General features: G+C 54.0%; 1 protein-coding gene across 1 annotated transcript in view; it reads right to left on the reverse strand.

Annotated features, from left to right (window-relative positions):
• Positions 1-9,097: 9,097 nt before the first annotated feature.
• Positions 9,098-15,600, reverse strand: part of SARS (seryl-tRNA synthetase) — a 16,731-nt gene continuing 10,228 nt past the window's right edge. Inside the window, exons 4-10 of the mRNA XM_014534673.1 lie at positions 15,172-15,360; positions 13,112-13,267; positions 11,821-12,042; positions 11,131-11,260; positions 10,718-10,875; positions 9,919-10,048; positions 9,098-9,587 (exon numbers count right to left, since the gene is read on the reverse strand). Coding sequence (XP_014390159.1) covers positions 9,430-9,587; positions 9,919-10,048; positions 10,718-10,875; positions 11,131-11,260; positions 11,821-12,042; positions 13,112-13,267; positions 15,172-15,360 — 1,143 coding nt within the window. The 3' untranslated portion in view covers positions 9,098-9,429. The remainder of the gene's footprint in view (positions 9,588-9,918; positions 10,049-10,717; positions 10,876-11,130; positions 11,261-11,820; positions 12,043-13,111; positions 13,268-15,171; positions 15,361-15,600) is intronic.

The raw sequence follows: 15,600 nt of genomic DNA on the forward strand, positions 1-15,600 counted from the left end.
TCCCAGATTCCTCCCACCGCCTAGAGAGGAATCAACAATCAGAAGCCGGAGAGCGAGTAATAATAACAGTGGCCCTACCCTAAGTATGCTTAGGTTTTCCAAACATTTTGAAGGGCTCTCAGAAGCCAAGTGCCCACCGCACACCACCTATAACTGCTGGCTGCTGCTGGCTGCTAAGAGCCCTCCATACTGTCCCCTCCCACAGGTCTCAGCTAAAATGGCCTTTCTCAACAGTACAAAGCCTCCCCCATTTCCCAAAGACACCCCAGGGCCCTGGAACGCACAGTGCGGCCCTGAGCCCCTCCCCTCATCAAGCTGTGACCTAACCAGGCTGTCCCTTGGGATCCCACTGCTGGGCAGAATGTCTTTGTGGTTTGGACACCACCTGGGCTTTTCACAGGGAGGTGAGCTGGGAGTGTCGTCGGGGCAGAAGCCAGCTGGTATAAACACGCTAAGATTGCCAGTTCTGAAGCCCAGAGAGGGAGAAACTTGTACAGGGTCCCAAGGATGGCTAAGGGCGGAGCCAAGCTTTAACACAGGCTTCCTGGGGCCTGGACCAAGGCTTTTCACTTCCCAGCGGGCCTCTGTCTGGAGAGATGACCTCTTGCTCCTCCTTCCTTCACCATCCATGTCCAGCTGTCACTCCCCTCCTCCTACCCACAGCTTCGTGACCAGCACACAGCCCTGCCCAGTGCACAGGGCTCCTGGGCCTCTTCACCTGCTGACCCATGGCCTGGACCATCCACTTGAAAGGGGTGAGCGGATTCCAGGAGTTCTGGTGTGGACGCTGACCATGAAGAAGAGGAGGCAAGGGTACTCCAGAAGGGGATCCCCTCTCTCCTACCCCAACCAGGGCCACCATCCAGGGGCTGCAGGGCCAACTGGGTGAGCAGCAGGGGCCTGGTTGTGGTGAGAGCTGGCTCTGGGAGGAGGCCAGGGCTTTAGTCGGCCCCACCACCTGCTAGCTGTGCAACCTTGGTCCAATTCCTGTGCCTGAACTCCCTTTTCTAAATAGAGGGGTCTGGATAAGGTCAATGGTTTTCAAAAGTTTATTTAGCAGTAGCATCCTTTTTTTTTTTTTTTTTTACTCAAATAAGATATGAAGTAGAAGCTCCAAATATGAAACAAGTTAAGGTAGTGTTGCAGGCGGAAGAGGGGGTCAGGGACTTGCCCCAACTCCACTGCTCCCCCGACCAAGAAAGCCCTCGGCCACCAAGTGGAATCAGAGGGTCTGGAAGAACCCAGTTTGAAAAAGCATGGGACCAACTGCCAATACTGTACTCTGATCACAAAAGAGGAGCCAAGAATCCCCTCACAGCCCCCCCCCCTCAAGGAACTTCCGTGTGACCCCCACAGTGATGCCAAGAATGAGAAATCAGCTTTTCTCTTTCTCCCCAGGGGGAAGGAAAGGAGATGGGCCTGGAGACAGGGAGAGGGTTAGACTGCATTCCTGGCAATGGTGAGAGACACGGGGAAGGAGGTGGCAGAGGACCCACGGCTCCGGGGAATCTCCTCCCCTTTAACCAAGATGAACTTCTTCCTTCTAGTCAAGGCCAAGGGCAGCTCCCGAGACAGGGAGGTGGCTCTGCCTCCTGGGACTTCCTCTGACTTTGTGGTTTGGGAGGATCTAGGAGCTGCGTGGGCATTTTGCTCTTCCCCTAATAGCCATGTGGTGCGGAGAATGCTCGGAAATTATACCATCTGTTAATTACCCTTTGAATCGGGTTGGGTAATGAGACTCTCCTTTCTGCTGAAGGCTCAGGCCGACACATGGAGAACCTGCAGCTCTCGTTGATCTCTCTCCTTTTGTACTAAAACGAGCTCCTGGGTGCGAGGGAGCAGCGGCCTCAGCTCTGATCACGGAACATTGTTCTGGGGCCCGAGCACCGAGGCCGGGGTTGCCTGGGAAGGCGCGGGGCAGGAGGGGCCCCTCCAGGTGAGTGGCCTTCCCGCCTGAGGGCAGACAGGTTGAGGGCTGCAAGGAACCCCTCCCTTCATCGCCAAGCACGCTTGGCAAACAGTCCTTAATCCGCTCTGCCCTGTCCCCAGGGCCACAGGGCAGAGCCGCCTCCTCAACCCACTCTCACCTGCTCAGCTGTTTCCACTTCTCAGAAGCAGGAAGGAAACTTCCAAGTTTTCTTTCTATGCTTCGCAGTCTCAAACTAGGGCTTGCCCTCGTGGTGTCCTCCTTGACCCCTATGGGAAGGGCTGCCTACTTCATGGAACTTTCAGCTATAAGGATCTTTTATTTTATATATATACCTGGGTTGTGGGCTCGATCCCCAGTGGGAGACGTTCAGGAGGCAGCCGATCAATGATTCTCTCTCATCACTGATGTATATAGATATAGATATAGATCTCTCTCTCTCTCTCTCTCCATATATATATATATATCTCAGAGACGAAGGGAGGGGGAGAGACAAACATCAGTGATGAGAGAGAATCATTGATCGGCTGCCTCCTGAACGTCTCCCACTGGGGATCGAGCCCACAACCCAGGTATGTGCCCTGATCTGGAATCAAACTGAACTGTGACCTCCTGGTTCATAGGTCATGGCTCAACCACTGAGCCACATGGTCGGGTGCTAGCTGCTACTTTTAAACCAAAAGCTTATCCATTACATTTGGTCATTTAGTTTCCTCCCTCCCTCATACTGACTGTTTGAAGAGTCCAGGCCAGTTTTCTTTGTCGACTGTGCCACAGTCTGGATGTATCTGATTAAAGATCCCCTCCTGGTGTCCCTCAGAGAGGAATGCTATAGAGGCGGAATCCAAGCATGTTGCTCCCGTCCTGAAAACCTCGCACGGGGCCTTTCTCTTGTGCCTTGAATAAAAGCCAACTTCCTCATGTTGGTCCCAGAGCCCGGTGTGGAGGGGCCCAGCCTCTTCTGACTCCTCCCCCTCCCTTCACTCTGATCTGGGCATCCTGGCTTCCTTCCAGCTGTTGAATTTGGCAGTCTTCGAGGTTCCCTTCTTCATGGCAGGTACAGCAATTTGTCGTTACGTAAAGTATTTATTTGTTCATTCACTTGGATAACATCTGCTTTACCCAAACAGCAAGCAGAAAGGTCCAGGAGCAGGGACAGCGCTTGCACCTCGAGATCCTAGCACCTGGCATGGTACCTGACCCATAACAGACACTCAGTAAATGTCAGTCAGATGGATGCGTGGACAAATGGGTGGATGGCACAGAGGAGGGATCAGCTGTCCCTTCATTCCTGGAGCCACCATCTAGGCAGGTGGGTCTCTAGGCTCCTCTGTGGACAGTCCTGCAGTCATTCACTTTAACCACAGAACTTCATTCCCAACGCAGCTGCAGCCACGAGTCCTAGGCCTGCTGTCCCAGCCAAGTTACACAGACTTTCTCTGAGGCTCATTAAAAGATGGCGCTGGATGCCTTCACCCAGTGATGGTTTCAACCCACAATGCCAGTCTTGTTTGCTGGGGGTGGCTCAACAGGCCAGCATTCCATACAGATGTACCGTTTGCCTAAGATTTTGCTGAGATCATTTTTGGCTACTAAGCACAGAGGGGAAGAGATGGAGCCTGGGGCTGAGCCATGAGCAGCGAATCCCAAAGCAACACCTTCAATAACTTGGTTGTTCCGTTTATCAGAGCAGCCGAGGGCAGAGCCCTAGCCATGCTCTGGGCACCAGGTGAGGTGTGAGAGGGACGCACATGAACAAGACTCCAGCTCTGGCCTCAAGGACAGAGACAAATGCGCTGGTAGAGTTGTATTCATTAATATTTCTGTGGGGGGTGGGAGGGGTGAGGGAAGGCTTTGGAAAGGAGGTGGCCTCTGAAGCCCCCTGAAGGGAAAGGAGGAATTCCACCGACAGGCAGCAGGAATGGCATCCAGGCAGAGGGAACAGCATGAACAAATATGGAGGGTTGCCATGCTGGTCAGTGCTGGGGAGGTGAGTAGTCTGGTGGGTTATCGCTCAGAGCTGGTGGTGGTGGGGGGGGGCGAGGGGAGGACGGACAAGCAGAGCAGAAGGGCCCATTCATCTGAACTGTGGCCACAGTTGGGTGGGTCTGGACTGTGACTGAGAAGTCTGGGTTGTCCTGCTTTTATTTATACACACACACACACACACACACACACCTGTCCTCGAGTATGCATATAAGATCTTTGGTTAATCTCTTCCCGCCCTCCCCTCTGAAATTCATCAGTCTGTTCCATGTTTCCATGCCTGTGCGTTGAGGGTCTGCTCCCTGGTGGTCAATGCACATCATAGCTACCGGTCAAAGGGTCGAACAGTCAAACGGTCGGATGGTTGCTTAGGCTTTTATATGTATAGATCTATCTATCTATCTATCTATCTATCTATCTATCTATCTATCTATTGATTTCAGAGAGGAAGGGAGGAGAGAGAGATAGAAACATCAATGATGAGAGAGAACCATTGATTGGCTGCCTTCAGCATGCCCCACACTGGGGATTGAGCCCACAACCCGGGCATGTGCGTTGACTGGGAATTGAACTGTGACCTCCTGGTCATAGGTCGAGGCTCAACCACTAAGCTATGCCAGCCGGGGAGAATCTGGGTTTTATTTGATAAGTTGAGGGAGCCGTTGGAAGCGCTTTGGCAGGGGAGGCATGGTCAAGGCTGTGGCATCCACAGACTACTTGGCACAGAGAGCAGCCCCACGGGAGGAGGGCCTGGGGTCTGGCAGCCCAGGACGGGGAACAGGCTGCTCGCTGAAGGGGCAGATCTGAGTGAGGTAGGGACTCAGTGGGACTGTGTGAGGCTGGCCGAGGGGGGATGAGGAGGGGTGGCCCAGGGTGACTCCTGGGAGCGTGTTTTGGGTGCCTGAATACCCAGGGGAGAGTGGGCCAGATAAGAAGTTAGACTAGGACTTTTGGGTTTGCGATCCTGGTGGTGGAAAGGCTCCGTGTGTATGCTGGGAGGTGGGGGGCTGGAGCCAGGGATGCATGATCTGGAAGATCCTGGATTTTGGATCAGAGATAGAGAGCATGCAGAGAAAGAGCAGGGAGAGGCCAGCACCCACACACACACCCCGCCCCCCCAGCCTGGAAACCGGCACTTAGGGGCAGGCACTAACTCATTATCCTGCCCACTTCTCTAGCCTCCACTCCGCCCCGCCCCCTCTCTGCACACCAGTACTCCGGCCTTCCTCCTGCTCCCTCATGCTGTTCCCTGTCTGGAACATTCCACCCTCCCTCTGAGAGGGTGGAGCCCAGAATGTCCAGGAGGTAGCCGGGCCTGAGGTGCCCACTGTTTACCTAGGAGGGCATGGAGCCAGCTGGGCTCAGAATGGCAGGCAGGGCCAGGCCAGGGCGGAGGGGACTGTGGGCAGGTTGGTGGGCTGCGGGCATGGGTGGGGAGGGACTGATGGGAGAGCTAGCTGAGGATCCAGGGCTCAGGGGCGCTGAGGGGGGCAGTGAAATCCAGGGCACCAGTAGCCAAGGGCTGGCTTGGGAGAAAGAGTAGAAATTTTTTTTTTCTCTTTTTCTCAGAGAAGATGGAAGGAGGAAAGGATTGAACGCTATTCCAGGTGGGTGCTAAATTCTTTCCTTTCTTCAGGGTTTCAACCAGTCTCCCTGAAGCTGAGACCATCCCATCAGCAATGCACAGCCCAGGAAAACCATTTTCCAGACCATTTCTGCCGGCAGGTTTACTGGGGGAGGGAAGCCCCAGGCCTACAGGGGGGCCCGGACTGCTCTCCAAAATGCAGGGCTTGTCAGCCAACCAATCAGAGCCGCGGAAGAGGAACTTCCCTTCTGGAAAAGGGGGCCTTCTCAGAATCAGAGGTCGCGGGGACCCGCTACCTCTGTGCGGCAGGGCAGGTCCGGGACCTAGAGGAGAACTGGCAGGGCTGCTGGCTGGTTCGCCTTCCCGCAGGTAGAAGGGGAGTTCTGCCCGGGTTTCTGCAACAAGAACCTGCCTGCAGCACCCCCGCCCCGTGGAGGGGGGGCCTCTTAAAAGGGCAATGTCAGAGGCAGAGGTGTCAGCCCCATCAAGCCTCCCCCATTGGACAGGCAGGGTTGTGCCCCTCCTTTTGTGTGTATCTGGGAGGAGCTTTGGGGGAACCCCACGCTGGGAGGTGAGGGGGGTGGAGCAGGCCCCTCTCCTGGCACAGGCTCTGACATGCAGCGCATTTCTCTGGGCCCATCCCAGCTCCGCCTGTCAGGCTCTTCCCGGGAGCCCCGCCAGGGCCAGGGAGGTCTGGGGGTGGGAGGACAGCAGGCTGTCTGGGGACCTGGGTAAAGGAGAGACCTTCAGGGAAGGAAGAGCAGGACAGGTCCCGGGCGAGCTCCCAGGAGAGACTTCACCACTGGGGGTGTGGGCTCCTGGGCGGCCAAGTGACCCTCCCAGCAGGCCGAGTGCAGGCCGGCTCCTTGCTCTCACGTTGGATCCCCTCAGTTGCTGCTTTAGCATCTCTTTCCGGAAGTCTGGCTCCTGGTTGTCTCTATGGCTTGGTAGAGAGAGGCCTGGTGTCTCCTCTCCTGCCCCAAGCACCCAGAACTGCATCTTGGGCCCTGAATTCCTGGGTGTGGGAACCGAGGGTTGGTGAGGGACCCAGGGCAGTGACTCACTCCACTCAGCCCGTGGGGGTTGTTTGCTCACTTAGGTAACTCGGGCAGCCGAGGCTGGAGATGGGGCAGGTCAAGGTGCCAGGGATGAGGGCATCAGCCGTGGGTTGCGGAGGCAACAACTGCCAGGGTGGAGCCCAGGTTAGCTGGGCTCGGTCCCAAGTGCTCGGCTTCCAGGACAGGCAGCCGTTCCTAAACACAACACGCTGGCATCAGCCGGGCCGGCTGCAGGGAGGGAAGGAGTGGGGTTTTCAGCTCACCCTGGAGGCAGGCAGGCCACACCTTCCCAACGATGGTGAGTTCTTTGAGAGCCAGGGCTGTGTCCCCTTCCTTCTGTGACTCCTGCTCTAATGGTGCTGGCACAGGGTCAGCGCTCGGTAAAGGAGTGTGTGTGTGTGTCCATGTGCGCACCAGCCTGTGTTCTTGCGACCTGCAGGGAGGGACCTCAGCCACCAGGTCATCCTTCCCTTCACAACTTTCAGCTGTTTTCTCCTCCGGCTTCTGGAAGAGCAGGGGGGCGGGCGGGAGCACAGTGCTTCTTTCTAACAGACTGGTGGATCCACCCAACAGCTATATTCTGAGCTTCCATGCATTCCTGTTCACTAGGCGTGCTCCCAGGCCAGTCCACGCCCTGACCCAGCCATGGGGCAGGTAGGGCCGTGGTCGGCAAACCGCGGCTCGCGAGCCACATGCGGCTCTTTGGCCCCTCGAGTGTGGCTCTTCCACAAAATATCACGTGTGAGCGCACATGTACAGTGCGATTAAAACTTCATGGCCCATGCGCAGAAGTGGGTATTTTGTGGAAGAGCCACACTGAAGGGGCCAAAGAACTGCATGTGGCTCGCGAGCCGCGGTTTGCCGAGCCGCAGTTTGCTGACCACTGAGTAGGGAAGGTTGGCATGAGGAGCTGGGCTGCCAACAGCACAGGGCAGGAGGCTCTCTGCATAAAGCAGCAGGGAGTTCCAGGTGCAACCAGCTCCAGAAAACTAGTCAGGTGAGAAGGTGGTCAGACAGTGCAGGGGAGCCGAGAGCTGGGCCCAGGCGCCCATGGCCTCAGGGCCCTAGCTTCTACCTTCCTGGTGGAAGGTCACAGGCCCCAGGAGCCGAAGAGGGTAGGAGTGGGGAGTGGAGCGGGCAGCAGCGGTGACCTGTATGGCTAGATGGGGATGCTCAAGGCCATCTGAAAGTTTCAAACTCCAAAGCCCAGTGGGCTTTTTGAACAGGGCTGGGTGATGGTGAGCAAACCCAGCCTCCTGCTCCTGTGTAAATGCCTTTCTCCAGACCAAACAGCCGAGGTTACAGGAATGTGAAGTTCTGGTCCTTCTGAGTAAGTGCCAGCAGCTTGCTCTTTTGTCCCCTGGCCCTGGCTGTGTGATCCCGGAGCTGAGGGCAAGGGGCTGCAGCAGAGGCGGGCTGGCTGAGCCTGCCTGTGGCGAGAGCCACTGCGGTCACCTTTTTGGGTGTCCCAGTTTTGACAGGGTTTCCAGCAGCAAAACTAATAGGACCAGCCCCGAGGTCCCAGTGGGAAACAAAGCATGTGAGCGCTTTCCTGGTGCCCAGCTCCAGCGAGCAGAGGTGGGCTGGCTGAGCCTGCCTGTGGCGAGAGCCACTGCGATCACCTTTTTGGGTGTCCACAGGACCAGCCCCGAGGTCCCAGTGGGAAACCAAGCATGTGAGCGCTTTCCTGGTGCCCAGCTCCAGCGGCAGGCCAAGGGAGATGGCTGCTGGGGACTAAGGATGCCGAGATGACTTAAAGGCTCCTAAGGGACAGGCCAGTCCAGAGTCCTCCTCTCATCCTCCCCGCAAACACAGCAGGCATGAGGACTCCTGGCTTCCACCTGGCCGTGTCTCATCTCCCTCACCCACCTTGTATTCCGTCTCCCATAGGAAGGCAGGGGTGTAATCATGTCCCCACCCTCCCTTCTGGGACTGTCACAAAGATAAAAGAGACCATCTATAGGAAGTATTTTAGAAGTACCAAGCTGACAAGAGGTGTTATTAAAGCAAAGTGTTTGGAGATTGCAGATGAAAGGCAGCAGGGAAATAGAACCTAAACATCACTCTCCCCAGAGCAAGGGTGCCCTGGCTACTGGGCCACAGTGGGAGCCGGAGAGAAGGGATTAAAACACTCCCAGCCCCCAACCCTGCTGGCTACCTCCATCCTTTGGGTAGCAGCAACAAGCTGGTCTCCCATTTTGGAATGGCTGCAAAGAGAAGCAGCTGTTGGTAAGGCACTGCCTTATGCTCTTGAATCTTGGGCCTCTTTTGGATTAAATATAGTCCCATCTCCCCTAAGACATCACTGCCTCCCTCCCTTCCAAAGAGCCCTTCCCACTGAACAGAAGTGCCAGGAGGCTTTTTAGATGAGCTGGTCTCTAAGCGAGTCCTGCTTAACTGCTTGGACACGGGAGCAGATTTATCAAAGAGGATCCTGGCCCTTGTTCCACAGGTTTACGTGGCCAAGGCCCAACGTTCTCCCTTCGCCCTGGAGCCTTTACTAATCTACCCCAGCCCTTGCCTACCTTCTCAAAGGCTCTCTGACTTGCTACATGGAACAGCTTTATTTAGGAGGAAAAGCACAAGTGAGTGTGGTTCCAGGGAGAGCTGTGAGCCAGGGTTTGAGGCCCAGGCGGAGGACTGCGGGCGAGTCCTCACCTCCGCAGGGGAGGCTCATGGCATGGCTTCCTCAGTCCTCAGTGGTTGTGTCCTAGGCTCACGCGAGCAGACAGGAACACTGCAGTGTGCATGGCAGAGGGCTCCCGTTTCAGCAATGCAGTCAGTCGGTGCAGGCGATGAGAGGGCATGTCTGGCTTCCCCGCCTGCGGGCAGGCTCTGGGATCCCAGCTGACCGAACTGGGGGGAAGGAATGTTCAGGAATCGGTGAGCGCCATGCTCTGCAGCCGGCTCTCCAGGGTGACATCGCTCTCTGCCCCTTTGTTTTTGCTGCCCTCCTGCTGCTTCTTCTGCTTCTTCGATGGCTCCTGGTCAATGGGCGCAGGCTTCACAAAGGGAATCAGTTCTTGGAGACCTGGAAGAGAAGAGCCAACCGAATCACCCATCGTTTCTCAGGAGCCAGAGCCCACGGACCTCTGCGGTGAGTGCCAAACGAGGCCGATGCCTTTGAACAAGAGTGCACCCATTCATTCTTTCCTTCCCGTCGGAATCTCAGTGGCATCTCAATAGAACATCAGGCCTGTCCTGGCTACTTTCTCAGCTCGGCCCTGCAGTGCCCCGCACCAGGAGACAGGCAGAGTTTGGGGAACTGTGTGTGAACAACACCGGGTCCATTCTGAAAGGGGCCTCTATTCCGAAGGGTGAAGACGGAGAAGAGGAGGGGGACGGGCTGGGCTGGGTCTCACCTGGCGGCATAAACTCCTTCAACTTCTCGGGCACGACGATGCCCTTCTCCGTCTGGTAGTTCTCCAGGATGGCGCAGATGGTGCGGGTAGTGGCACACATGGTGGCGTTGAGCATGTGGACAAACTCCACCTGAGCAGAGGGAGCAGTTCAACTCAACCCTTAGCTGGTCTAACTGCTGACCGGGAGCCATCACCCCAGCAGCCGGACTCCCCAACTGCAACTAGCCAATTCGAAACCATGGCTTCCACCCATTCCTGAGCCTGTCCTAAACCTGGATTCTGTCTGGAATTTACTGCCCATCAGGTGAAGTCCAGGAAGACTCCTCATGCCTCCATGAGGGGCAAACAAGGCTCAGTATTTTGAGGAGAGTTGGGTCCTTTGAGGGAAAAAGAAAACCCTACCGCAGGGGCCTCCCCTCTCAGCCCCAGGGCCTGGAAGTTGGGTTTGAAGAGATGAGCTTACAACCCAGACCTCCCTGGGTGAGAAGAGGGCAGGCATTGCCTGCGACTTGTTCTGGGTAGACCAATGGGGGTTATCCTTTATTTGGAGCGACAGAAAGCAAAGCCCCAAAGAGAAAAGTTAGCATGGCTTCGTAGAATGCAGCCGGAGTCCGGTTTCCACCCAAAAGAACTCAGCCCTGATTCAGAGGAAGTCATTTTTAGGTTCCCTTTCTGATCTAGACTGGAACGCCCAGGTTTTCCCGTGATGCCGGGGAATAATGCGCTCCGAGGGCTGAGGAATAAGACCAACCCTCTCTGCTCCGAAGGCCCCGCTGCCCACCTCCCCAGGGTCCTCTACCTTGTCCATCATCTTCTTGGTTTGCCCGTATCGGATTCGGAGGCGGCGAGCCTGGTAGTCTGTGCAGTTAGAACAGGAGACCAGCTCCCGGAAGGCTCTCGAGCCCGGAAACCAGGCCTCCAGGTCAAGCTTCTTACTGGCAGCGTGATTCAAAGAACCTGTAAGGAAACACCCCTCGAATTCATGAAGGAGGGATGGTATTTCAGAAGGCTAACCTTTAGCAAACCTGAAGAATTCTGTAATTCACATCCCGTCCCCAGAAGTGAAATCACGCCCAGATATTCTTATCAGCAAACGCTCCCAAGGGAGAAGAGTGTGATTTTTTAATTAATGTGGGCAGTTAATTGGATCTGAGCTATTTCTCTGTGTGGGGCGGGTGATAGCTGTGGGCTGCAGGAAGGGGAGGCTGGTACCTGAGACAATATTCACGATGTGGTATGGGATGCCCAGGGTCTGGTAGAACTCCTCCGCGGTGGAGATCATCTCTTCAAACATCTCCCACGACTTGTTGTCATGTGGTGACGCGTAGACAAACTGCTCGATCTGCAAAGAGGGGCCCAGGGAGACAGTGACAATGGGACAGGGCAAACCCGCGAAAGAACCAAAGTGGGAGCTACTCTTGCAATGAAGACCTGTTCCGATCCTGCTGGGAGGCAGGCGAGGCTGGGCCCCAGCAAGAGAGATGGTGCTGCACTGGGCTGGGTGTGCAACAAGAACGCGTGCTTTACAGAGAGCTTACCGCACACGTGCCAGGTGCTGTTCTAAGTGCCTCTCGTACTAACTAGTTTAATCCTCTCAGTGGGCCAATGAGGTGGGTACTAGTATTACCCGCCTTTTACAGGGAGAAAACAGCACAGAGTGGTTAAGCAAGCTGCCTGAGGTGACACAGCTGGTAGGTGGTGGGGTTGGCATTTGGCCTCAGGCTGCCTGGTTCCGGGGTCGGTGCCGACAGCTACTCCACCACGTGCTGCTCAGGCTCTTCCCCGAAACACAGACAGGCAACGGGAGGCAAGACTCCGGACACACAGCTCCTGCCTCTCCTCTCACTTCCCTGGACAGACAGGTAGAAGGGTCCTGCTCCTCACCCCGACTTGTCTACTTACCTTCTCAAACTGATGGACTCGGAAGATGCCGCGGGTGTCCCGGCCGTGGGAGCCCACCTCCTGGCGAAAGCAGGTGGACAGGCCAGCATACTTGATGGGCAAATCCTCTGGCCGTAGCCACTCATCCCGGTGGAGAGCAGCGATGGGCTGCTCGGAGGTGGCAATCAGGTATTTCTCATCATAGGAGTTGTCGTCAGACTTTTCACTGCCTTTGCCAATCACCTGAAGGAGGAGGGACCTTCACTGATTAAGATCGAGGGAGGGGGACCTCAGCTAGAGCAGAGACCACAGGGGAGATACGAGCGATGGGACAGGGGGACGTTTCTTTAACCCCTGCCTGGGAGTGAGTAGGGGACACTAAAGACTAGGGAGGGAATGGGTCTGTCCCAAATGGGGTCCCCAATAGAGATCGAAGAAAAGCAAATTAAAAGGACATAAAAAAAATTGTGATTCTTTTACTTATCTAATAAATAAATACATTTGTAAATGATATAAAATGGCCAATGATGGCAGACGTACAATAAAACCTGAGCTGGTAGCAATATAACGTAATCCACTCCCAGGAACATACAATGCTGGGCAAAAGGAGACATGGTCTCCACTTTCTTGGTGCTTATGGGCTAGTCCAGAGGGTATAATCCTCAGCCACGTTGGTGGCCAGTTGACAAGAATGACCTTCTGAAGCTGGACTTGAATCCTCTGACTCTCCCTGAAATGGCCCAGGGTTGAGAGGAACCACACATGGGAAGCCACATCTATGCCAAGAAAAGCATGGGTTGCCCTATGGAAGCTTCCAGTCTGGGGTCAGGAGTGGGAGAACACGGGGAGGCCGGCCACTTCTATAGCGTCCTTTTGTCCGGCCACTCAATAAATATGCTTCTTTTCTAGGCTCATGATGTTAAAGCATGCTTATTTATTTATTTATTTATTTTTAATGCCCTGATCGGGACTCGAACCATGACCTCCTGGTTCATAGGTCAACACTCAACCACTGAGCCATGCCGGCCGGGCAAAGCATGCTCATGTAGACCCATCATACGGGTGAGCTGGGGGAAAGATCAAACAGGCCCTAGGTCTGCACTGTCCCATACAGTAGCCACTGGCCACGTGTAGCTACTTAAGCGAAAATGTTACTTCCTCCGGTGCATTAGCCACATTTTAGGTGCTCAACAGCCACAGATCTAGACCACTTCCATCACGGCAGGAAGTCTACTGGACAGCGCTGCTCTGTATCTGTGAATTAAACTTCCCAACTAAAGAAGTTTTTCTGCCACTCTGCCCAGCTACTCACCTTGTAAAGCTCTTCATCAAACTGGCTGAGCTGTGCCACCTCCTGCATGACCTCCTTCCTCATGAAAAACGGGGTGTAAATGGGAATGTAGCCCCGACTTCCCAAGGTGCGAAGGGCGTACTGGATGAGCGCCTGTTCCAGGAACACCAGGGGCCCCTAAGGAGAGACAGCACTGGGTGAGTGGGTTCTGTCGCCATCAAGTTCAATTGCTAGAATTCCCTCTGAGGCAATGGGCCCAGCAGAATGTGACTACCCAGGGACACACAGGAGGCCAGGAAAGACAATGCACCCCAACAGCCAACTCAAGAGATTCTGACTTAACGCCAGTCCCGAGCAGATCCCCCAGGCAAAGTGTAAAGAGAATTCTCTTTCAGATACCAAGCAAGAGGAAAGGATTGGTGGCCCCGCACGCATGGGAATGTTTTCTTGTGCTCATTCTTACGACACTGGACTCATTTGCATAGAGTAGAGCATACCTATGTATGTGTGTATATGGAGAGTATAGTTGGCCCTTGAACTAGGAGGTTCAAGGCACTGACCCCTCCCCCATCATAGTCGAAAATCCACCTATAATTTTTGACTCCTCCCGCAAATTAACTACTAATAGCCTACTGTTGACCAGAAGCCTTACCAATAACAGTCAACACGTGTTTTGTGTAAGTATCATATACTGTGTCCTTACAGTAAACTAGAGAAAAGAAAATGTTATTTTAAAAAATCATAAGGAAATAAAATCAATTAAAAAGTCATAAGGAAGACCTAACCGGTTTGGCTCAGTGGATAGAGCATCAGCCTGCAGACTGAAGGGTCCCAGGTTTGATTCCGGTCAAGGGCATGTACCTTGGTTGCAGGCACATCCCCAGTAGGGGGTGTGCAGGAGGCAGCTGATCAATGTTTCTAACTCTCTATTCCTCTCCCTTCCTCTCTGTAGAAAATCAATAAAATATTTTTTAAAAAAAAGTCATAAGGAAAATACATTTACAGCATTTATTGGGGGGAAAAAACCCACATATAATGGGACCAGCAGTTGAACCTGTAATTCCAAAATTATTTTACCATGTCTTTCTAGAAGCCTTCTTTCTCTGAGTGCACCTGCCCTCTGTCCCAGCTAACCTGGGTTTGCCTCTGCCTAGCGGCCTCCCTGCGCTCTGGGCCTGCTCACACCACAGTTCCGTGCACCAAAAAGGGCCACGTACCAAACCTGACAAGCCCAGGGGAGGCCAGCATGGTGGGCCCTACAGGCTCAAGAGACTGAAAATAACCACATAGGATTAACTGAGCCTGTCTGCTGCCTTTTTACATCTAAGCTAACATGCCTTTGAGATGTCAGCATCATCTCCTTTACCAGACCCCTCAGGGCCCACCCACCAGAGCACAGACCACAGAATCCTCACTGTCACCTTGTCTCCCAGTATCATCTCTCTGTACTGGAAATGTTCACCATTAACTATCCTGTACTCACCAACGTAAAAGAAGTACGTGTCTCTCCGGTTTGCTTTTTATCCAATCCCAGCGATTTCACCGCTTTGCTTTCTCCCACCTCCCAGATCTACCACCAGTGGATTTCATGCACCCACCCCCTTCCCCACTTAACGTCTCTTCCTTTGATTCTAATGTATTAAATAAGCTGCAAAACGGCCATTCCCCAGAGCATTTTCTCAATCCGTTGAGATTTTGCTTCCTGGCAATTGTCATCAGTTTGTTTCAAATCAACTCATAAAAATAATTCTCTACAGTTTTGGACGTTTCTTATGTCGACAGTACTTTTCACAGTGGCTTTTGACTGTTACTTGTCTGACTGTCAGATTACACTGAGCTCGACAAAGGAGAGACTGTTCTGATTCAGTCGGCAAACATATGCTCCCTGCGGGGCATCACGCAGTGGCTTTTGTTCCGGGGACTCCGGCCTAGAAGACACTGCATCTAATTGCCAATAAGTCTGTGGTAGAAAGGCGAGCACAAGTGTGGACTGGGGGGCCTCCTTGAGTAGGTTATGTTTTCTGCATTGTGTTTTTTAAATTCCTTCTTTCTAATCCCACCCCCACCGGCTCCTGACTCACCTTCAGGAAGTACCCTCGACTCCCAGCCACCACGACGCCTTTTTCGCCTTCAAAGCCATCGACCATCACCACCAGGTCCACGTGCGAGTACTTCTTCTTGACCGTGCAGTCACCCCAGATCCTCTCGACTTTGTTGTCCGCATCCTGAGGAAACAAGAGCGGGAGAGAAAGATGCACGGCCTCTGAATTCTACAACCTCCATCTTTCCAAACCCTGTTCTAAGAACAACCCGGAGCTTCGGGAAGCCACGGCTTAACTCAAACACCAGGTTTTGGTCATTGTGTCCAGAGACTGGAGAAGGGAATATGCTAGAGAATTTGTGCTCAGTAGAGAAATAATCATTTTTAGATTCCTAGAAGGGATTCTAGCCATGAAACTCAAAGCATGATTGTCCAAAATATCTCTCTCTCTCTCTCTCTCTCTCTCTCT

The sequence above is a fragment of the Myotis brandtii genome, unplaced genomic scaffold (genome assembly GCF_000412655.1).
Source record: "Myotis brandtii unplaced genomic scaffold, ASM41265v1 scaffold131, whole genome shotgun sequence".
NCBI lineage: Eukaryota > Metazoa > Chordata > Mammalia > Chiroptera > Vespertilionidae > Myotis > Myotis brandtii.